This window comes from Stenella coeruleoalba (assembly GCF_951394435.1).
Source record: "Stenella coeruleoalba genome assembly, chromosome: 2".
Classification (NCBI taxonomy): Eukaryota; Metazoa; Chordata; class Mammalia; order Artiodactyla; family Delphinidae; genus Stenella; species Stenella coeruleoalba.
The window spans coordinates 2,103,666-2,125,831 of NC_137147.1; the positions used below are offsets into that span (position 1 = coordinate 2,103,666).

The window sequence follows — 22,166 nt, forward strand, 5'->3', positions numbered from 1 at the left end:
AGGAGATTTATTTCCGTTTGGCGTGCTAGAAGGGTTTTTTGCTTTGTTTCTCTTTTGGGGTAAGAATTGTCATCATCTTTTGCTCACATTTCTTTGTGAGACTCGTCTGTTGTGTTGGGAGTAGTTGGTGCTCCTGTGTGATTTCATTGAGATGTAGCATTCTGTCACGTGAGGACAGCCCGCTGCTTTACCTGTCTCCTGCAGGTGGACGTTAGGTGGATCTCACTTTGTGGCTATTACAAGTTGTGCTGCTGGAAACATCCTTGTACTCTTCTTGGTGAATGTCTTCCTCTGCTTTTAAAGTTTCTGTTCCTTTTCGTGCTTATGTGGCTTTTCCAGTCGCATAAGCTTATTCTGCCAGGAAGGAGGGCTAGTTCCTTAAAGTCCACCCTGCCGTCCCCCCATCCCTGCCCGGTGTTGGCAAGTGCACAGAAGAACTGTCAGTAAGACCACGGGTTTAGTGGGACAGTTTACTTTCCTGCTGCTGTGTAACTGGGCAGACTGCTCCACTCTGGAGCTTCCCTGTTGTTGTCTCTAAAATACAGTTTTGGCGTACGTGGTGCTTTGTTGGTCTGTAGCTGTTTTGCCCCAGTTGCTCAGGCGTCTCTTCTCAGTGGTAACGGCCACGTTGACTCGCTTCACACTCTGTCCCTCTACCTCTTTTTGTATCTCCTCCTGTTTCTTTGTAGCACTTGCCCCGTGGATTGTACTCAGGGATGCCAAGACCATGTGCATATCTGTGCATTTGCATGTTCATTTCCTGACACCCCAGCTGGTGTGAGGCTTCGTGAAGGCAGGGCAGCGCCGTCTTGGTACTGTCGTAGGCCCGGGCTCAAGAGCAGCGCCTGGCACGAGGCAGGTGCTCTGGAAGCATTGGTTCGCAGGCTGGGTGGGTGGGTGGGAACAGTAACGGTGTCTCAGCGTGGTAATGGGGGATTAACTGCTGTGCAGGAGTGAGCGCTGGTGGTGACTGCTGCTGCCACGCCCGACTGCATCATCACGGGGATGTTTTCTCGGATTGTTACAGCTGTCATGACTGATGCTAGCGTTTCCCCCGCTGATGCGCTACCAGTTAAGGGCTTTGACCTACCTGATGTGTTGCATGGAAATGGTTAATTTATGTATTTATTTTACTAACAGAGACATTAAACCTGACAATGTCCTTTTGGATGTGAATGGTCATATCCGCCTGGCTGACTTTGGATCGTGTTTGAAGATGAATGATGATGGAACTGTAGGTATTTTTGTTGGAGATTTTCCATTTGGTTTTGGGGTTTGCTTGCAATTAGAAGGGGCTTATTTACATTTTCAATTTGAGATACAATTAAGAAACCAAGTTTATTAATGTAAATTAAGACGAATGCACTTAGGAGACACTTGAAATTTTCTATTTAGTTTAAAACATCTTTGTTTTTTATGTTTACAAAAGTAATACGTATGCCTTCTAAAAGGGGGGTTGTCAGGTTTCCTCAGATCCCTAGGCAGCTAAAAGTGTGCCAGCACGGCAGTGAAAGAGAGGCAGCCCTTGGGTCCTTGCTTAAAATGCCTGCCAGGTGGACAGACCTTAACTGGGTGATGGTGCATTCTCGTTTCCGTCTGGGGCGGGACTTCCTGTCAGCCAGGGGTGTTGCAGATGTAGAAATGGGGGCCTTGATACCCCTGTTCCAAGGGCCAACGGACACTCCCTGCACAGCAGGAGGACCTCCCCGGAGGGGCCGTCACCAGGAGGCTGGGCTTGGGCCTCAGCTGGACCAGCACGCTGGCTGAGTGGCCTCAGGTGGGGCTGCTGCACCTCAGCTGCTTCCGGCCAGCGGCTTCCAGTGCGTTAGGGAGTCGTCTGCGTTCTCCCTTGCGGCCCTTGTCACGGTTTCAGTGTGAGGTGTTTGGGAGACGTTTCTTTAGAATCTACACATATCATAAAGTCTAATGCAACTACTTCTCCAGAGGAGAGCAGACCCCCGCCCCCCTTCTTACTGTGAGTTTTCAAGCAGCAGTAAAAGAACCTGTAAAACTGGCATCACTTGACAGTGTTTTCAAATGAGCGAAGCGATTTCCTCACTTTCTCTCCACAAAGCCAGTCTCTTATTTCTGGAAGTCTTGACCACGCGTTGATTGATATATTGGTGCTGTCCCCGAAGCCAGTCTTGTAACGACGGGAGCAGTGGCCTTGGTCTGAGCCGGAGCGTTGGTCACCTCTCTTACCTGCATGGCACTCCCGTCCCGGTGGCACTCACCCTGCGATAGCTCCCGACGGCTGTTGCCCGGTCAGAGCTCCTGAGGACTCCCCGCTGAGTCATTCAGATGGCTCTGGGGCTGGCACCCAGGGAGAGCCTGGTCTTTGTGCAGACGGGCCTTCTGGATTATTGTCTCCATGGCCTGCCTGACCCTCAGGCCTGTGCACTCCACGTGCTCTGAGGCCGATCTGTGACCTCTCAGCCTGCGCAGCATCCTTGCCTTCTCCGGGATGGTTGCCACCTCACCAGTTGTAGCCCTCCATAGAGGTGTCGCTACGTTCAGGTCCATTCCCAGTGCCCCATGTAGGGAGTGTCCAGGCACCCAGCTGATCCCTGGACCTACTTCCAGACGTTCCTGTTTGGGGGCCAGAGGGTAGGGTGTGGTGAGCAGCCTGGACTTCCCCTGGGAGCATGTTAGAAATGCAGCGTCTTAGAATCTCTGTCTCACAGGTATATGGTGTCCCTGCATGAAGGTCTGAGAAGGGTTGGGCTGATGCACATGGTCCTTGGACCACACTTTGAGCCGCAGTGGAGAATGTGTGTCTTCAGTGCCATGTGGAGGCTTGGTGGGCCTTTGGGCGTTGAAAGACCCAGCCTGCAAGAGTCCCGTGCATTCCGGACACTGCCTCTGTTTAGTGCTGTAGCAACACTTATTTGCATTGAATTTTGAATTCTTAGGTTTTTAAATCATGATCAGGTGCCAGTTTTATTCCATGATGATTTCATCATCTGCTGTCCCTGTTTTAGAGAAAATAATTAGGAATTTGAAAGTAGAGATGCCCTAGGGTTTCCCTTCAACACCAACCGCCCTCTCCCCTAAGGTGCAGTCCTCTGTGGCCGTGGGCACCCCTGACTACATCTCCCCAGAGATCCTGCAGGCGATGGAGGACGGCATGGGCAAGTACGGCCCCGAGTGCGACTGGTGGTCTCTAGGTGTCTGCATGTACGAGATGCTTTATGGAGAAACGCCGTTTTATGCAGAATCCCTTGTGGAGACCTATGGAAAGATCATGAACCATGAAGTAAGCTGTCACATTTCCACACCCTGTTTGTTCTAGTCCCGAGGCGCAGGCCCCAAGGCAAGGGAGGCAGCCTGAGGGGGAGTCACTGGGGAAGAGGGACGGGGTGGAGTAGGCTGGGCAGCCAGACGGGAGTCTGCACAGGCTGCTGACACAGAAGGCTGGGTGGGAGGGGAGGTTCGAAGGATGCTTCTGTTTCCTGGCGGAGGGTGACGGGTTCATCAGGCCAGGATCGCTGCAGGAGAAGCGGGCTTCGGTAGGAAAACGCAGGTACCCGCGGTGCCGTGTGGGGTGGGAATTGCCAGAGAGGGTGGCCCACTGACCACCTGTGCGTCTGGATCCACCAGATGCCAGCTCAGACTCTCAAACCTGTTTGCCCAGAAGTCAGTTGTCATGAACAGATCACACATCTCAACATAGTAGCGTTCTTAGTCCTTTCTTGATCCTATTTCTTTTCCTTATTTTTCCCCTTTCCTTTTCCCAGCTGTTCATTTCTCACTTCAACGTTGCTTTCTTCTGTTTCCTTCGTTTTTCTGTTTATTATTTCTTCTTCCATCTAATGTTTTTGTCATCTGTATTTTTTCTTCATACTCCTTATCAAATGTCTTTCTAATGCCAGTTTCATCCTTTCTGCCTGTTTGCTTACAGCATTCTTTTTTTCCCCACCTGCTCTGTCATTCACACACCCCAGCAAGGTTCCCACTTGTCTGCCATCTGTCCTGCAGCCGTGTCTCCCTTTATTTGCTCAAATAGGGAGCAGATTAACACTAAAGTGGTAAAGGGTCTTCTGTTTAGATCAAAGCAAGTTATACTGTTTTTTAAAAAAACACTTTTCCCAAAGTAGAAATAATTTTTTATTTATAAATTAATATATACTTACTATAAAAACTTCAGTAAATAGATGGTGAAAAACACCCCGTATACTTCTCAGCGAGACCTGCTGTTTCCAAGCGCCTGCCGCCTGTGGGGCCTGGCCTAGTGGTCTCTTCGTTCTTTTATTCAGTCTCCACTGTAGCCCGGGACAGCAGGGGCGGCTCAGTGCTCAGGCCCACTGTGCCATGGTGGTATGTGGCCTTGTGGACTTAAGCTGGCGTGGGGGGTTGGCATTTAGATAAATGGCATCACATCGCGTATGGCCGGGGTTTTGGTCCTCTTTCTGTCAGCACGCGGAGGTGGACCTTACTCTCTGTGTATGTGTGCACCGTATCTTGTTTTAACAAGTCCCTTTTTGATGAGCATTTAGGTACTTTTCAGTTTTCTTGGTCAGAATAGAATGGCATCATGAACATGTTATGTTTTCTCTTTGGGACCGTTTCTCTAGACTAAATTTTTGGAAGTGGAACTGCCACAGCTGTTGGCAAAATGCGTTCTGAAAGGCTGTGCCAGTTTCTCTCCCACCCACAGCCTGTTGTCAGCATTCTTTGCCACCTTGATAGGTGAAAATTTATCCCTGTTTTAATGTATGTGCAATGTGGTAACAAGTCTGCCATGAGGAAAACCAGCAAGACTCACGATTTTTATGTTTGCTTTTCTGGAGTCAGGCTTCATTAGCTTTGGTTGCACTTAGTTACCATGAAATGAAAAGTGACTGTTGCTTTGGAGCTGTTGTTTCTACTCTGTTCCCTGTGATGTCTGTGCACCTTAGATTTTTCTGAGTGTTTTCATCACGTGTCCCCTGATTTGCCCCCTTCCCCCTCCAGGAGCGGTTTCAGTTCCCATCCCACGTCACAGACGTGTCCGAGGAGGCGAAAGACCTCATCCAGAGGCTGATCTGCAGTAGGGAGCGCCGGCTGGGACAGAATGGGGTGGAGGACTTCAAGAAGCACGCGTTTTTCCAAGGACTGAACTGGGAAAATATACGAAACCTGGAAGCCCCTTACATCCCGGATGTGAGCAGTCCTTCCGACACGTCCAACTTTGACGTGGATGACGACGTGCTGAGGAACGCTGTAAGTGCGGCGGCCGTCCCCGTGTCGCACCCCAGGGGGTCTGCAGCGCACAGGGTCGCTCGCCTTGGAGGTGGCGAATCTTAGAACTGTGCTGGGCTCCAGAAGTTTTGGCAGTTGTCTCAAGAAAATGTACCTTTTATCCCAGCCTATGGCTTGGTCCTTAACATCCCGTTTTTAAAATGATGGGTTACTCAATTTGAGTAAAATGGAGTTATTAAATAGCTGTTTTGTTTTAGAATTCATCAGAATTACTTTTATCTTCATGGCTTTGTACCTTTGCGAAACAGCGTCAGGTACGTTATCACATTAGAACGTCACTTCCGTTGTCACCACTGCCAGGAGCCCGCCTGCGGCCCCACAGGTAGTACGTGGGCCTCAGGGTTTCCGGTCCTTCTCACTGACCCTGTGCGTGAGGACGTCCAGACTTCCTGCCATCACGTGTGTTCAGCGTGTGCGTGAATGTTTCCTTATGCCTCAGGAAGTCAGGAGTGACAGTGGTGATGGGCCGATTTTGAGTTGCTGATGTTTCAGGTCGTGGGTTTTTCAAGTTGGGATGTGGCCCTGGGACCCTCTGGTGTCTGACCTTCTCTGTCAGGGCCTCTGATGCACTTGTCAGTATACCTTTGGCCCCCAGAGAGTTTTGCTCATGTGCTGTAAAACTATTCTGGCGTCATCAAACTCAGCCTTATTAGTCTATACGTGTGTCTTTGTTTGGGGATAGAGAAACTGAGGTTTCAACCAAGTAAAAGAAAAATCTTGATTATTCCCTACAGACTTTTTCTTAGTAAAATAAGAGCTGACGTTTAGATGATGTGAGAAAAGTATTATCATTGTTGAAAGGATTTTTCCTGGACTTCAGAGAAACTGTTTCCACACTGCAATTCTCCAGATAAATAACTTTGCTTTTATTTTTAATAGAGAAGGACCCGCATATTGAAAAATAGAGTTGTAGTAAACCTGTCTAAAATAGTCCACCTTTGGGTTCCAAACCCTGCCTCTTACCTTGGCCTCTGTTTCAGGCCAAGAACCCAGAGCCCAAGCCCCTGCCCCGGGTCCCCCACTCCTCCCTGCCCAGGCTCACGGTGAGTGGGGATCCTGCCGCTTTAGAAGGTTCACAGTCAGCAGCCTGATCCAAGTTGGACCCGTGCCATTATGATCATCAGAAGCAGTGGGTTTATCCCCTTAACTGCGTCACGCTTTGGCCCCTGCCAGGAGCGGGAAGTGGACCTGCCGGTACCCGGCCCCATGCAGGTGGCACCATGGAGGCAACATTCCAGAAGCGCCCTCCGTTCTCCCCGCTGCACTCTTGAGTTCATCCTGGGGTAATACTTTTTCTCCCTTGTTTGCCATTTGTTTGAACATAATTTCGTTTATGTTGTGTGTGTTCTTGTGCAGGAAATATTACCTCCTGGTTCTCATACGGGCTTTTCTGGATTACATTTGCCATTCATCGGTTTTACATTCACCACGGAAAGGTATGTCAGCATTTATCGCTCAGCTGCAGAGCAGGAGCCTTCCCCCCCGGGGGGGTGAGCAGTCCGAGTGCTGAGAGGGCTGTGCTTACGGGAGCGCCACATGGCTTTGTCCTTTAGAAGTGCACACCTGGTGCTGCACGTGATGCCACGTATAGCGGGGTCGGCAGACTTTCTCCATAAAGGGCCTGGTAGCACATACTTTAGGCTTTGAGATCTCTGTTGTATACTTTTCTTTTTTAACAACCCATTAAAAACGTAAAAACGATTTTGAACTTATGGGAGGTACAAAAGCAGGCTCGAGAGGGTTTGGCCCTCGGGCCGTGGCTTGCTGGCGCCTGATCTCTGTAGGCCATCGGCACTGGCAGGGTTTGTGCCGCCGGGACATCAGTGGCCGCAGTTAGTGGCACGGTGTCCATTCACGCCCGGCTGAGCGCCATCTTCATCAGGGTGCCCACTCGCCTTTGCAGGGCTCTTAGCCACGGCCCCGTCGCTCCCATGGGTGGGGCTGCAGCACAGTCCCCACCAGAGCTGAGAGCACGAGCCCCACGTGTGGCTCCAGCCCCGGGAGCCCCGGCTGGTGTTTGTCTGCATCGGCCTCTGTCTCGAATGGGCCTCTGGCAGACTTGCGTTGCCGGAGACGCTCTAACTTGCTTTTAAAAGGAAACTGGGCCAAGAAGAGAGGGGTTAGGAAGAAAGGCGGGTAAAATAAAACAAATGGAGCTGCCACGGTGCCTGAAGTGGTACAGATTCCTTGCAGAAGAGGGCTACTTGTGCTCAAGCTTGTAGAAACTCTCTTTAGGTGTGGATGCCGGAGTTAAACAGCACGCAAGCCCAAGTTACGGTACATGCCTTCCAGCCAAGAAGGAGGCGTTCCAGGGCGTGCTGGGCGTGTTGATTTATTAGCCCCTCCGCAGAGGCGCTAGACCTTCCACTGCATTCGGTTCACTGGGTGCTTATCACACCTGTGGATCCCAGCCCCGTCCCCGCGACCGAGGCTCAGGTGTGTTGGGTTGGGTCCAGGGACCTCCTCCTGGAACGGACCCCGGACCCCGGCAGTGCCAGCCGGCACAGCACCCTCGGGCCACCTTTGAGAAACACCAGCCAGCCCCTCCTGTGAGTGTGTGTGTGCTTGCGCGTGCGCGGTGGGTGCCTCGCTGCATGCGTCGTAGGACTCAGAGACGTCCCTGACGTCACTGTCACGTTAAATGCAAGAGGAACTAAGTAACCTGTCCCCGAGTTAAGCTCTGATGGAGAGAACCATCCTCGGCCTTAGTCTGTGTGTTGTGAGTCGGCTGGTCGTTGGTGAGGAGCTTATCTGTGCTGGTGAGAGTGCTGGAATTGAAGGAACCTTACAGGGTGTTCAGTCTTCGGGGGAAGATGAGCCCCGGAGGGTTGAAGGAACCGTCTCCAGTCAGCGTGGAGCCAGCGTGCCCTCGCCGACTCACTTCGCTGCAGGCTCCAGGGTGAGCGTCCTGGGAAGCCTCTGCCTGAGCCCAGCCAGGCCCCACCAGCCCAGCTCCTCGTGCAGAAGGCCTTCTCTTTTCAGTGTCTGGTTGAGTGGACGCGATGATTTAGAAGTTATGCTCTGTACTAACACAGCATTGTAAATCAACAGTACTTCAACAAGAAAGAAAGAAATTAACGTCCCCTCCCCTGCAGAGGCAATGTCTCTGACCAGCTCTGAGGGCGTCCCTCTTCGCTGCCCGTTGTCACCCAGTCATTTGCAGGAAGGAAGACTCTTGTCTAATTTTGGCTCCATAAACAATAAAGTCTTTTCACAAGTGTTTTTGTTTGCCAATTTAAAAAGGCTTATCTTTTACCCCAGGAAGTTTTTAAATGCTAATGGAATCACTGTAAATTCTCAGTAGATCAGAAAACCCTGTTGCTTTATTTGCAGCTGTTTTTCTGACCGGGGCTCTCTGAAGAGCATAATGCAGTCCAGTACGTTAACCAAAGACGAGGGTGTGCAGCGGGATTTGGAGAACAGCCTGCAGGTTGAAGCCTATGAGAGGAGGATCCGGAGGCTGGAACAGGAGAGGCTGGAGCTGAGCAGGAAGCTGCAGGGTGAGTGGCAGCGGGGCCTCTGCAGTGGGGTCTGCTTGCCGCTGCCGTGGGCCTGCACTCATGTGTGTCTCTTCCCCAGAGTCCACCCAGACCGTCCAGTCCCTCCACGGCTCGGCCCGGGCCCTGGGCAGTTCAGCCCGGGATAAAGAGATCAAAAAGCTGAACGAAGAAATCGAACGTTTGAAGAACAAAATAGCAGGTAAGTGTTCTAAAGTCAAACTGCTTAGTCTCTGTTCTTGGGCATTCGTCTCTGCCAAGAAAAGTTTCAGAGTCCTTTTCATTGGATGGAAAAGCAGGGGAAAAAGGTTAAACTTTAGCAAAGAGTTCTGGTGTTTTGCCAGCTTATTTAAAATCATTTCTCCAACTTGCTTAACTCTAATACTATAATGTTATAGTTACAGCTAGAATCAGTTCTTAATATTTTATGCATAAACTCTCAGAATATTTTGCATTTCTCTCTCTTAATTCTCCTCTTTGTCACTCTAAGACAGAATTGCCATAACTTTCCTTTCTGAAGCTTCCCTCAGTGGCTATACTCACTTTCCAGTGTTTTAGATGCTGGTTCTATTGTCACGAGAGTGTGTGTTTTGTGGTTCCTAGGTTATCAGAGCTTCCTGAAGACTCAAGTCACCTTTAAGTCTTAACCGTTTACCTGACACATGGTTGCTGCTGCACTTGACTCTCATCTCAAATCAAACCCGAGTCAATTGCCTTCTGTCTGTTTCCTATCTGGGACCCACTATCCCGATCCAGAAAAGGGCTTCCATTGAGTCCATTACTTACTAAAACCCTCCTGCACCACTCGGCTGCACTGTGCTGGCGCACACAGGGAGCAAGGGCGCGACAGAGAGGCGCATGCCGCCCTGGGGCTCACGGTCCCGGGGAAGGGTGCGTAGACAGAGGGGCAGAGCCAAGTCTGCTGGGTCTGCTCAGGTGTGCAGGCGGCCACGTGCGTGCCTGAGAGAGAATGTCAAAAAAGCCTCGAGGGCATTTGGGATTATTAAATAATTCCCTGTCAGTAGGTCAGATCACAAAGTTTTGCATGTAAGGGAATACGCTTTCTTTTCTCTTTTGCTCAGATTCAAATAGGCTCGAGCGACAGCTTGAGGACACGGTGACTCTTCGCCAGGAGCACGAGGATTCCACGCATCGACTGAAAGGCCTGGAGAAGCAGTACCGCCTGGTGCGGCAGGAAAAGGAGGATTTCCACAAGGTAGTCAAGAGGCCTCGTTTGCGTGAGAGAGGCTTACGTGATCTTGCAGAGTGTGAGGTTGAGTCCGTGCGCGTGTTCGAGGATGTCCAGGCCCCTCGCCTGCGTGCAGATCCTGGCCCCTGCTGCCGAGGCTCACACGGAGCCCAACTGGCGCCCGGTTACCGTGGGGCCAGTCGTGGTCGCGGGGGCTCTTCAGCGCCGTGGCTCCACGGGCGCACTTCCCGGTCGTCGTCTTTAACCTCGGACACGGGCCTGCTGAGCGGGCAGCATCCCCGTGTGAGGGCTGAGGGCTTTCCCTGCGCTGACCCAGCTGGCGTAGGGCGCGTGTCCTCACCCGAGCCAGAGTCCCTGTCCTTCCTGCCCGGCCTGCAGCTCTGGCAAGGCTTTGCGAAAGAGGCCATAGCTCCTTTATGACGTTGATTTTCAGTGAGACACTTCCAGCTGTGTCCAGACAGCAGTATGTTCACACCGGTGAGGACCATGTTTCCTAAGGTACACTCGGTTGTTGACCCTGTGGTTGGGGTCTGTTTTCTGAATCGAGCAGGATTTCCGTTCCCCGTGGTATCGTACCACCTGCAGGGCTTCCTCTCAGAGGCGCAGGTGGGCTGGAGAAACTTGCAGTGGGCGGGTCCACAGGGGCCTCTCTTCCCTGTGGCGGGAGCTGCCCTCCAGCCTGCTCAGATCCTGCTGCTTCCAGCCGCAGGCCAGCAGGTGCCACGGTGACCGAGCAGCCCAGTTGTCAAGGGATCGGCTGCAGGGAGCAGATTGTTTTTATGTTCTTTACTTTGATTGAAATCTTAAGCACTTCTGTATATAATGTGCTCTTGTCTGATCTGCTGGGTTTAAGTAAGCACATTGGCGACCAGATTCGCGCTTGGTGATTGCGTGGATGACACAGGGGAGAGGTCGAAATTCCTGGGCCAGACTTGCCTCTGTGAGCAAGCTGCTCACATCATAGGAGGGTCTCACTGGTCTCAGGTGGGCTTCTTCAGGCTGCGCTGGGACAAACAAAGGGCTTTTTCCAGGAAGGTCAGTTCTCAGGGCTGTGGCTACAGCCTGTAACCAGATCTGCTGTCACTTTAACCCCTTAATACTGTGGACGACAGCGCTTCCCGCCTTCCAGTCCAGTCCTCGTTAGGCAAACGTAAACCATCTGTAATTTAACTCTTTTGTGTTCAGCAATTGATTGAGGCTTCCGAGCGGTTGAAGTCCCAGGCCCGGGAACTGAAAGACGCCCACCAGCAGCGGAAGCTGGCCCTGCAGGAGTTCTCAGAGCTCAACGAGCGCATGGCCGAGCTCCGGTCCCAGAAGCAGAAGGTGTCCCGGCAGCTGCGGGACCGGGAGGAGGAGGTGGAGGCGGCCGTGCAGAAGATGGACGCGCTGAGGCAGGAGGCCCGCAGGGCCGACAAGAGCAGGAAGGAGGTAGCTTCTCGGGGCTTCAGGGGACGCTGGTGGGGCGCCTGGGTGATCCCAGTAAAACAGCTTTGGGAGCTTAGGCTGCGTCACGTAAATCACTTGAAGATACAATGGATCTTAAATTTCACGTGAAGCCAAGTAGCCGCTTTGCTAAGCATCTGTTTTGTAGCTCTCAGCCCTTGTTCCCTATTTGTGAAGTTATTAAAAGAAGTTCCTGTAGTACTAAAATTGTAAAGCAGAATAGAGGGTATTCACGAACAAGACATACCGTAGAAACACGTCATGATGTGACGCAGCATGGCTTCAGGAGACACGGAGGCTTCTAGGTGCGCAATGCCGCTGCCCCAGAGCAGCGGTCCTGAGACTGGCTTCGGAATCCTTGACACTCAGAAATCGCTGAGGGCCCCGAAGGGCTTTTGTTTGTGTGGTTATAGGTCTTAGTGTTTACCACGTTAGAAATTAAAACTGAAAAAATGTTCAGTATAACAACAGACTCATTACATGTTAACATAAATAACATCTTTATGAAAAGTGACCAGTTTTTTAAAATATAGTGAGAAGTGTGGCATTTTTAACATGCTTATGCCTTTCTTTAATGTCTGACTTAATAGAAAACACCCAGGTTCTTATATCTGTTTCTCCATTGTCTGGAGCAATACGCTTTTTTGTATAATGTACATGAAGAAAGCCCAGCTCCTAAGGTAGGGACTTAGAAGGGGAAGGGCCTTGCAGACCCTGAAAGGGCCTCAGGACCCCACTTTGAACTGCTGCCCGAGATGATTTCAAACGTTCTGTTACCAACAGGCAACACGTTGCCCACAACCCTTCCTTTAACATTCTGTTGGGTTTACTCGGTAAACTGAGTGGGAGGCGCAGAGCATGTGCTCCTGTTCCTTCATGTCCAGGGCTCTTTGTCCTTCGGCCTCAGAATGCCTGTTTGTTTTCTTCTTAGACAGTTGATTTTGCAACCCCAGTACATTTGTAGTTCTAGCCAACTGTAACTCTTTGTAGTGAACCCCTAATTAAGCATGACCATTCCAGTTCTGGGTGAAATGATACTGTGTCTGGGGTTTGCTTTAAAATGATTGGGGAATAGCCATGCAGCTGAAGCAGGCCCAGGGTGCTACCTCTTGATGTCGGGTCATGGCACATGGGCTTCATTATACCACTCTATCTACTTTTGTGTATGTTTCAAGTCTTCCATTAAAAAAAAATGAATCTGGGACTTCCCTGGTGGCGCAGTGGTTAAGAATCCGCCTGCCAATGCAGGGGACACAGGTTCAAGCCCTGGCCTGGGAAGATCCCACATGCCGCGGAGCAAATAAGCCCGTGCGCCACAACTACTGAGCCTGCGCTCTGGAGTCCGCGAGCCGCAACTGCTGAGCCCGCAAGCCACAACTACTGAAGCCCGCACGCCTAGAGCCCGTGTTCCACAACAACAGAAGCCACCGCAATGAGAAGCCCACGCACTGCAACAAAGAGTAGCCCCTGCTCACCACAACTAAAGAAAGCCCGCGGGCAGCAACGAAGACCCAACACAGCCAAAAATAAATAAGTAAAATTAAAAAACAAACAAACAAACAAAAAACCCCGAACCTGTATCCTACAGGTATTGGAGTATTTGTTTTCACAAACTGGTATCTTTTCTTGAAATATAGTTTCAAAGTATCAATTTAAATTAGAATTTAAACTTGTTTTATTACTAACCAGCCATTCCAGTTAAGTCCTGAAGTGTATTTCTCAGCCTTTACTTTATGATCAAAATCTGATGAAGAGCGAAGAGTTACAAGGTTTCGTTCGCTTAGAGTTCCTTCTGGGTAAAGGTCTAGCTGCCGCAGTGCAGCTGGTTTGTGTTGATAAAAAGTGCTGTTCTCCTTCCTTAGCTGGAAGCTCAGCTTGAGGACGCCGTGGCCGAGGCCTCCAAGGAGCGCAAGCTGCGTGAGCACAGCGAGAACTTCTCCAAGCAAATAGAAAGTGAGCTTGAAGCCCTCAAGGTAGTGCTCGGTTAGGTCTTTATTCTTACTGAGAGAGCAGACTCTTATCCTTAGCGGCTGCCGGGCGGGAGTCACCTTAAACGATGCGCTTGTCAGGGCTCCAACAAGACCTGGCGTGGGGCGGGGGCGGCGGGGGGCCGGGAACGCGATGTAAAGCTTATGGGAGCTTCTCACCTTTAAAAACCAGGTTCCTTCGTTTCTTTCCTTGTGTAAATGTTTCCGGCAGTCTAGAGCCAGCCCTAGCAAACTGACGCCTCATGCTTTCTCTGTGTCTGGGTTTCTAAATTCGGTGGAGTCAGTTTCTGTAAAAGCTTACAGCCCATGTCCTGCTGCTGGCAGTGGAAGAGCCGGGCTGATGGCCTGGGGCCCTCGTCCAGGGCCAGGGGCAGTGGGGTGGCTGGGGAGGGGCGGGGGAGCGGGGGAGGGCTGTAGTGGCTCCTCATGGGCTTGGCGAGACTTCAGATCCGGGACTCCACTTTCTGAGCCTGGGTTTCCTCTGTGAAATGCAGACGATGGGTCTTCTCTCGCCCTCACACCTGGCCTGTCCCCCCAGTACACATCCCCGAGGTGTCAGCTTCTCCCCGTCGTATTTGCTTCCACGGGCAACACCTTTTGCCCGGACTCGGCGGCCTGTGACTGCGTCTCCCCGTCCCTTTCTGTGCCCTCTGCAGTCTGCTCTCCACACAGCAGCTCGTTACACCAAAGTCAAAGCTCGTCATGTCGTTAATGCCCTCTGATGGCTTCCCGCAGCGCTCGAATAACCCTGACCTCCTCCCTCGTGCCCCCCGATTCCTCCTGTTCTTCAGACACTTGCAGCTTGTCCCCCCACTCCCCTCACTCAGTGCCTCTGCCCTGGCTGAGCCCCCGCCTCCCCCGTGATGAAGACCTTCCTAGCCTGATGGCTCACTTCCCACGTCACCACCCCGTGTGACCCTGTTAGCAGGAGGGTGCCTGGCACACGGTCAGCCCTCCAGAGAATATTGTTGCGTGAATGAACGGACAGCGTGAGGAGACCTTGAGAACCATTCGTATCAGAGTGTGAGACGGAGCCTCTGGGTCTCAGGCAGATCTGGGCTTACCCCTCCCAGGGCAGACACACACACACACCCCCGCCCCCACCAAAGCCTGCCCTGCAGCTGTTAGAAGGACCGGTGTCTGTTGGCAGGGCAGAGGAAGAAGCGCTTGCAAGTGTCTGCCGTGGTCGGGGTGATGCCTGAGCCTCGAGGAGGGCGCAGAGATTTGTAATTTATTCCAACCTTTATCTTCAGATGAAGCAAGGAGGCCGTGGGCCAGGTGCCGCCTTAGAACATCAGCAGGAGATTTCCAAGATAAAATCTGAGCTTGAGAAGAAAGTCCTGTTTTATGAAGAGGAATTGGTGAGACGCGAGGCCTCCCACGTGCTGGAGGTGAAGAATGTGAAGAAAGAGGTGCACGACTCTGAAAGCCAGCAGCTGGCCCTGCAGAAGGAGGTCCTGGTGCTGAAGGACAAGTTAGAGAAGTCCAAACGTGAGCGGTGAGTCCGCACAGCCCCGCGGCGCAGAGGCCTCGGGCTGCGCCGGGCCCGGGGAGGAGCGTTGGCAAAGTCAGGAACCCCTAAAATCTCTCCTGCCTTCTCAGGCACAGTGAGATGGAGGAGGCCGTGGGCACAGTCAAAGACAAGTACGAACGAGAAAGGGCGATGCTGCTTGAGGAAAACAAGAAATTAACTGCAGAAAACGAAAAGGTGATTTAAAGGATCTGAACCGTTACTTTGTGGATGCTGTAATTTTTTCGTTCTTGAGTCTTAGAAGTTTGGTGTTTTAAGTATTTTAATTTTTAAGTGAAGTAATAATATGTTTGATCTTTTAAGTGGGATGTTTTCATTTGGTTACAAGCTGCTAATTACCTGAAACCAGTAGCTCTAATCACTTTGATGTTAAGATTCGTATTGAAACGTGACTTAAGTTTGATATGATCAGAAAGTCCACATTGGAAACTTCGTTTGGGAAACTCTCATAACGATTAAAGAAAACTTTCAAAATTCAAAAGGACTTGTAGTTTTCATAATGCTGAGGATGCCCAGTAATGAGTTGTGTGTTACAATTGTTTAATTTCAGCTTTGTTCCTTTGTGGATAAACTCACAGCTCAGAACAGACAGCTGGAGGATGACCTGCAGGATCTGGCAGCCAAGAAGGAGTCGGTTGCCCACTGGGAAGCCCAGATCGCGGAAATCATTCAGTGGTACGTGCACGGCGAGCCCCGCGGTGCGGCCCAGCTGGCGCCCCCATCGTGGTTTCCCCAGCTGCCACCTCCTCCTTCACACCTCACACTGTGTCTCTGAGGTCTAACCCTACAGATCTTGCCTGTTTCCCCCAAATCGGTACCGTCTGGGGGCAGCAGTTCTGTCCCGTGATCATGATATTGGACTGAAGGTGGAGAAACAGCACCACCAAGTCCCCGAGGGTGTGGGTCGTGCTGGTCCCCGCCCCGCATGTCCTGGCTGAAACGGAGGCAGAGCTTCTGGGAAGCACGGCTGCACGAAGGCCCAGGAGCCCCAGAGAGCGAGCTGGGACTGGCCTCCCCTAACAGGGTGTGGGCTCGTCACGGGTGTTGGAGGGTGACATGGCATTGGGCCGCCGTGTCCTGAGGAGGGGTGGTGGGCACCTCTGGCTCACGGGATGGCTGTTCCCCTCCAGGGTCAGCGACGAGAAGGATGCCCGGGGCTATCTTCAGGCCTTGGCTTCGAAGATGACCGAAGAACTCGAGGCGCTGAGGAGCTCCAGCCTGGGGTCAAGGACACTGGTAGGTCTGGGTCTGAAATGCGCACTTCTGTTGCTGGGGGATCATAGGTGGCTCCAAATGTGAACGTGCAGGTAATTCAGTGACGTGGGAGGCTTCTGTGTGGCTGGCATCTTGTTGGGCGTCAGGAGATCACAGATTACTTTGATACCATTCATTCATTTAGCAAATCACTGTTGAGTAGCAGGCTCTGTGGTGCAGTCTTAACTTAGCAGGATGGGATTCTGCCGTCGAGGAGGTTTGCTTTATTAGTGTGTAGGTCTGTCCGTCTGTCCAGCAGCCTGTGTGACTCTGAGCGCTGGGCTGGTGGTGCTGGTCCCCGTGCAGCAGCTCGCGCCCCCTTCTCTCCTCCACCATTTACCCTTGTTAAAATACACATGTGTGAGTTACTTTGTGAATAATTCACAAAGTCAGAATAAAGGTGAAGAGGAACAAAACTTCATTAGGATTCTGGCTAGAATTAAACTTAGTGAACGCACAGTTTTATTCCATGTTTTCCTGGTTTGAAGGTATGTTTACCAAGGTTGGGGGGCCAGTACTTTTGGGTGGACTGAACTGCTGGCCCCCGTCCCACAGGGCCTGGAGCACGTGCGGCTTGTAGACGCTGAACCTCAGGAGTCCGTCTCTGATAGGTTCCAGCTTATCCTTGACCTCTCACTCTTCTTGCGCTTCTGTCACCAAAACACAATACATTTTTTATTTTGTTTTTATTTATTTATTTATTTTTGGCTGTGTTGGGTCTTCGTTGCTGCGTGCGGCCTTTCTCTAGTTGAGGTGAGCAGGGGCTACTCTTGGTTGTGGTGCGCGGGCTTCTCTTGTTGTGGAGCATGGGCTCTAGGCGTGCGGGCTTCAGTAGTTGTGGCTCTAGAGCGCAGGCTCAGTAGTTGTGACGCACGGGCTTAGTTGCTCCACGGCATGTGGGATCTTCCCGGACCAGGGCTCGAACCTGTGTCCCCTGCATCGGCAGGTGGATTCTTAACCACTGTGCCACCAGGAATGTCCAGAACACAATACTTTTGAAAACAGGGACAGCTCATAATTTTATTGAAAGAAAAACTACCGCTGTGTTCTTCGCTCCATGATTGGAGAACATTTTCATTTTTACATTTACAAACACCAATTAGAATGAGCAGTAAATTTTTTTGTTTCTGTTTTTCTCTTTTCTTCCAGTCATGTTTACAAGTACACTGGCATTTATAAACTGCATTAAATAAAGTTTGTGCACAAACCTCATAAAAGATGAAAGAATATGTCCTTTTAGCAAAATGGGATTGTTGAGTTTTTTTTTTAATTTATTTATTAATTTTTGTCTGCGTTGGGTCTTCGTTGCTATGCGTGGGCTTTCTCTAGTTGGGGCGAGCGGAGGCTACTCTTCGTTGTGGTGTGGTGGCTTCTCTTGTGGCAGAGCATGGGCTCTAGGCACACAGGATTCAGTAGTTTTGGCATGTGGGCTCCAGTAGTTGTGGCTCGCAGGCTCTAGAGCACAGGCTCAGTAGTTGTGGCACACGGGCTTAGTTGCTCCACGGCATGTGGGATCTTCCCGGACCAGGGATTGAACCCGTGTCCCCTGCATTGGCAGGCGGACTCTTAACCGCTGCGCCACCAGGGAAGCCCCCGTTGAGATTCTTGTTGCAAAATACAGTGTGGGTAGTTCTTCGTGTTGAAGGACTAACTGGATGAGAATGTCCTTAGAAGTGTATTGTCCTTAGAAATGTGTTGTCTGTTCACTTATCCATTCTTGAGAAAGTTCCCCTAGGATGTGATCCCCTGAGCCTTCTCTCAGCTTATCGGTCCCGCTGTCACCGCTAGATGGAGCCCTGCCCGCTCCTCCGTACACTCTTCTGCTTGTGAGCCATCTCTCTCACTCCGTTTTCTCCTCTTTCTTGTTACGGAGGAAAAATGAAGAATTCTTAACCGTATTCAGTGAAAGCCTTAAGAAAAAGTCCGCAAGATAATCTCTTCAGATTTCTCTTATGCTCTTGAAAGTCGGTGAGATACATTAGACAGCTCAATAAGAAAATGGAAGAATGCTGTCCTCAAGCTGGTTTATTTCACTATGGCTTCAACCTTCTAGGTCATTACAGCATTCTTCCTTTCTGTTATTATTTTAGTGTTTTATCATAGGTAGGAATAACTGATGAGTAATGACATAGTTACTAAGATGATGAAATAGCACAACGTTTCAAGACGTAGGAAAAATAAGGTAACTGTGATCCTAGAATGTAACTTAAATTTGTAGAAGAGTGTAGCGGAGCCCTGTAGAAATCACACTGCAGGGTCAGTTTTATTCTTAGAGAAAAAAAACCCGTCAATTTTATTCTCTAGAAGACCTCTAAGAAAAAAGTCACAACACTAAAATTGGATCCCATGGACTTTAACATCTGAGAGTTGATACTTAAATATAATAAAAGCTTAAGATTAAAAGAAGATGAATTACTTATTTGTTAGCATTAATTTTGTTAAACAAGTAAATAGCTTAAGAATGTATTTTTAATATTTGAACTGATCTCTACAGGATCCCCTTTGGAAAGTTCGCCGTAGTCAGAAGCTGGACATGTCTGCACGCCTGGAACTGCAGTCAGCTCTAGAGGCGGAGATCCGGGCCAAACAGCTCGTCCAGGAGGAGCTGAGGAAGGTCAAGGACATGAATCTCTCCTTTGAAAGGTGCCTGCGGGGCCTTGGGCCACCCGGGGGCGGGCACTTAGTCGGTGCTCAGTCGGACCTATAGGTGCGCGGGTATGTGGGAGCGCTTCACCTCCTGGGGGCTGTGCTTATTAGTGTTTTAAGGAAAAAATGAGAGCATGAGAGTCTGCAGTTTTGACGTGTATGAACAGGGGTACTTGTCGTGCCTGCCCTGCCGCTTTCCCAGGCACCTGGGTTAAACACCCTCCCCCCACCCCCCAACATCTTGACACTCTCTGAGCCAGCACAGAGATGACATGGGCTCTGGGCACTTAAAGCTGTTTATTTTTTATTTTAGCAAACTAAAGGATTCCGAAGCCAAGAATAGAGAATTATTAGAAGAAATGGAAATTTTGAAGAAGAAGATGGAAGAAAAGTTTAGAGCAGATACTGGTAAATTAGAATCAACGCGTCTGAATTTTTTGTTTTTAATTTATTTTTGGCTGCATTGGGTCTTCGTTGCTGTGCACAGGCTTTTCTCTAGTTGCTGAGAGGGGGTGCTACTCTTCATTGCAGTGCGTGGGCTTCTCATCCCGGTGGCTTCTCATTGTTGCAGAGCACAATGGGCTTCAGTAGTTGTGGCTTGCAGCACGTGGGCTTCAGTAGTTGTGGCTCACGGGCTCTAGAGCGCAGGCTCAGTAGTTGTGGCGCACGGGCTTATTTGCTCCACGGCATGTGGGATCTTCCCGGACCAGGGCTCGAACCTGTGTTCCCTGCATTGGCAGGTGGATTCTTAACCATTGCGCCGCCCAGGGAAGCCCCTGAATGATTTAAATACAAACCTTTTTTAATGAAATGGTTTTATTTTACATTTCATTTCTTTTAGGTTTAATAGTTTTTAGTTACATAAAGAAAGCACTTAGCATAATTCCAAAGTCCAAATTCTGAAGTAGAGTTTGTTCAAAGATGCCTTCTCCAAAGGTAGCCACAGTTTTTGGTTTATTCTTCCTTTGTTTCACCTTGAAAATATAAAGCAAATACCTGTAGCTGTATAATTAGACAGTTGTGTCCCCCATGACTTCACAAAGGCCTGCCCTGCTCTGTTCTGTGCTCAGGCGAGGCCACAGCCCTCAGCTGGTCCCGGACCCTTCGCCCAGCACAGCACAGCACCCTGCTGGGTGTTGGGCTATTCTGGTCTCTTGCTATCACAGAGTGCTGCGGTGAGTAGCCGTGTGCATATTAGCGTTTTCTGTTTCTGTCCGTGCATTTTGGGGCTAGGTTTCCAGAAGTGGGATTGCCAGTCAGAGGTTAAGCACGCATACACTTAGCCTCAGCTGTGCTGGATTCTGCTCCGACGCTTGTGCATTTGTGTCTCCGCCACAGTGCAGGCGAGCGTTCCTGCCCCAGGGCCTCGCCTACAAAGTGTGATCTTACTCTGAATGGGTGAGAAGTAGCACCGCGTTTGCATTTTTTCTTATTATGAGCCAGACTGCACACCTTTCCATGTGTTTGAGGGCTGTTTGTATTTCTTATTCTGGTGACTTATGTATCTGTGTTTTCTGCCCATTTTTTATAATTCAGGTTGTGGCTTTTTCTTAGAAGCTTTCTATATATTGAGGACTAGAACCTTCTGTTTGACAGAAGTTGCAAATATTTTTCCTAGTTTGTCCTTGTTTATCATGGTTTTTTGCTGTTGTTATTTTTGTTTTGCCAAGCGTAAGGTATTTTTATTGTTTTTTAACTTGTGTGTGTCAAATTTATCAGTTTTTTCCCTTTTTTGAGTTACAGGGCAATACCCCCATGTCCCCAGTTGCTCAAGTAATTCGCCCATGTCTTCCTTTGATGCTTGCATAGTCTCACTTTTAACATTTAGATTACTGACTTATCTGGAATTTACTATGATGTACAGTTTGAGGGCCGGACCCCGTTTTATCTTTTTCCTGTGGCTAGTTAGTTGTCCAGTACCAGTTATTAAAAACTTCCCCTCGCTACTGATTTCAGATGTGGGTCTTACCATAGCTGAGATTTCATTACCGTGGGTGCGGGGGCTCTTCCTGGATTTTCTCCCCTGCTCATTGTCCATGGGCGATGCCCCCCGATTCTAGTTAGAGATGCTTCAGTGAATCTGCTTTAGCATCTGGTAGGTCTCCTCCCCCCCCCCCCCCATTTTTAGAGATTTCCGGATAGTTTTCCTCGGTTACTCTCTCAGATTTATCATTAACTGACAGAATTGATATCTCGGTGACACTGGGTCTTTGCATCTTAAGTTTTTTACCTTGACTGGCCTCGTTTTGTTCTCACAGGACTCAAGCTTCCAGATTTTCAGGATTCCATTTTTGAGTACTTCAACACTGCACCTCTTGCGCACGATCTGACGTTTAGAGTAAGTAATTGTTTTTTTACAGTGACAGATGAATTGATGAAGAGTTAGAAATCAGTTACTGTGATTTGACTACCTGCAGGGCCGCAAACCCACAGTACATTGGCCCCGGGCGGTTTAGCTCAGCTATGCTGATCCTGCAATTGACCAGGGGCTAAACGTGTACAGTTGGAAGCAGTTAGGGTGTTTGAGGCGTTCACAGAGAGGCCCCTCAAGTTAGGTGGAGGGTAAGAGAGTTCTTGGCATCTTCCGGGAGGAAGTCCACACCGGCCTCTGCCTGTGTGCTGAATATTTCAGGCAGTTTTTAAACCACAAGTTCTCACGGTGAAGAATGAGCCGGTCATGTTCCCGTTTCAGTACGGTGCAGCCTCGCCGGGGCGGAGGTGGGTGGCTTGCAAGAATAGTCCGGCCCGGGCCCCTGTTGCGGTCCTGGTGCTGGAGTTCATCGCCTCTGCTCAGGGAGACCCGCCCCGGACAGGAGGAACCCAGAGCAGCCCCTCCAGCTTCGGGAGTGGCTGCTGGTCTGAGTGGATCCCGCTTCCCTCCTCTTCAGCTGCGCATTCTTCACATCACTCTGTGGAGGCAGGACGGTCTCTGCAAAACTGCAGGGATAGGCCCTTCCCAGCAGCCCCGTAAAGCAAGCCGCAACGGGAAGCTAGTGAAAGGAAATCTCATTAATGGGACTTCTGATGTGTTTGCCATTGCTTTTGTTTTCTAACTTTTTATTAGAAAATTTTAAACCTGCAGGAAAGTTGAAAGAATAGTACAGTGAACATATGTATCTCTCACCTGGCATGTTGCTGCACTTGCTCTCTCTCTCTCTCTCTCTCCCCACATGCACATGGACCTTTTTCCCCTGAGCTATTTGAGTGTGGGTTGCAGGCATCATGACCCCTAATACACTCAGTACTGCAGCGTTTCTTTCCTGAGTTGAAGACGTTCCCCTGCGTATCCACAGTGCCGTCACCACGCGGGGATGGTTTGCACTGATGCCGCAGCGCACAGCTGCCTTCCCTCCAGC

At 50.2% G+C, this 22,166-nt stretch overlaps 1 protein-coding gene across 2 annotated transcripts in view; it reads left to right on the forward strand.

Moving 5' to 3' along the window:
* Positions 1–22,166, forward strand: part of CDC42BPB (CDC42 binding protein kinase beta) — a 114,584-nt gene that overhangs the window by 70,069 nt on the left and 22,349 nt on the right. For both annotated transcript variants that reach the window (XR_013827254.1, XM_079914237.1), the window contains exons 6-21: positions 1,141–1,234; positions 3,056–3,256; positions 4,954–5,202; positions 6,598–6,677; positions 8,575–8,741; positions 8,821–8,940; positions 9,821–9,954; positions 11,134–11,376; positions 13,254–13,364; positions 14,633–14,877; positions 14,982–15,087; positions 15,461–15,585; positions 16,041–16,146; positions 18,659–18,807; positions 19,124–19,218; positions 21,069–21,148. Coding sequence is in view for 1 of the 2 variants with exons in the window: in XM_079914237.1 (XP_079770363.1) it covers positions 1,141–1,234; positions 3,056–3,256; positions 4,954–5,202; positions 6,598–6,677; positions 8,575–8,741; positions 8,821–8,940; positions 9,821–9,954; positions 11,134–11,376; positions 13,254–13,364; positions 14,633–14,877; positions 14,982–15,087; positions 15,461–15,585; positions 16,041–16,146; positions 18,659–18,807; positions 19,124–19,218; positions 21,069–21,148 (2,305 nt within the window). In the remaining variant the exon portion in view is untranslated. The remainder of the gene's footprint in view (positions 1–1,140; positions 1,235–3,055; positions 3,257–4,953; positions 5,203–6,597; positions 6,678–8,574; positions 8,742–8,820; positions 8,941–9,820; positions 9,955–11,133; positions 11,377–13,253; positions 13,365–14,632; positions 14,878–14,981; positions 15,088–15,460; positions 15,586–16,040; positions 16,147–18,658; positions 18,808–19,123; positions 19,219–21,068; positions 21,149–22,166) is intronic.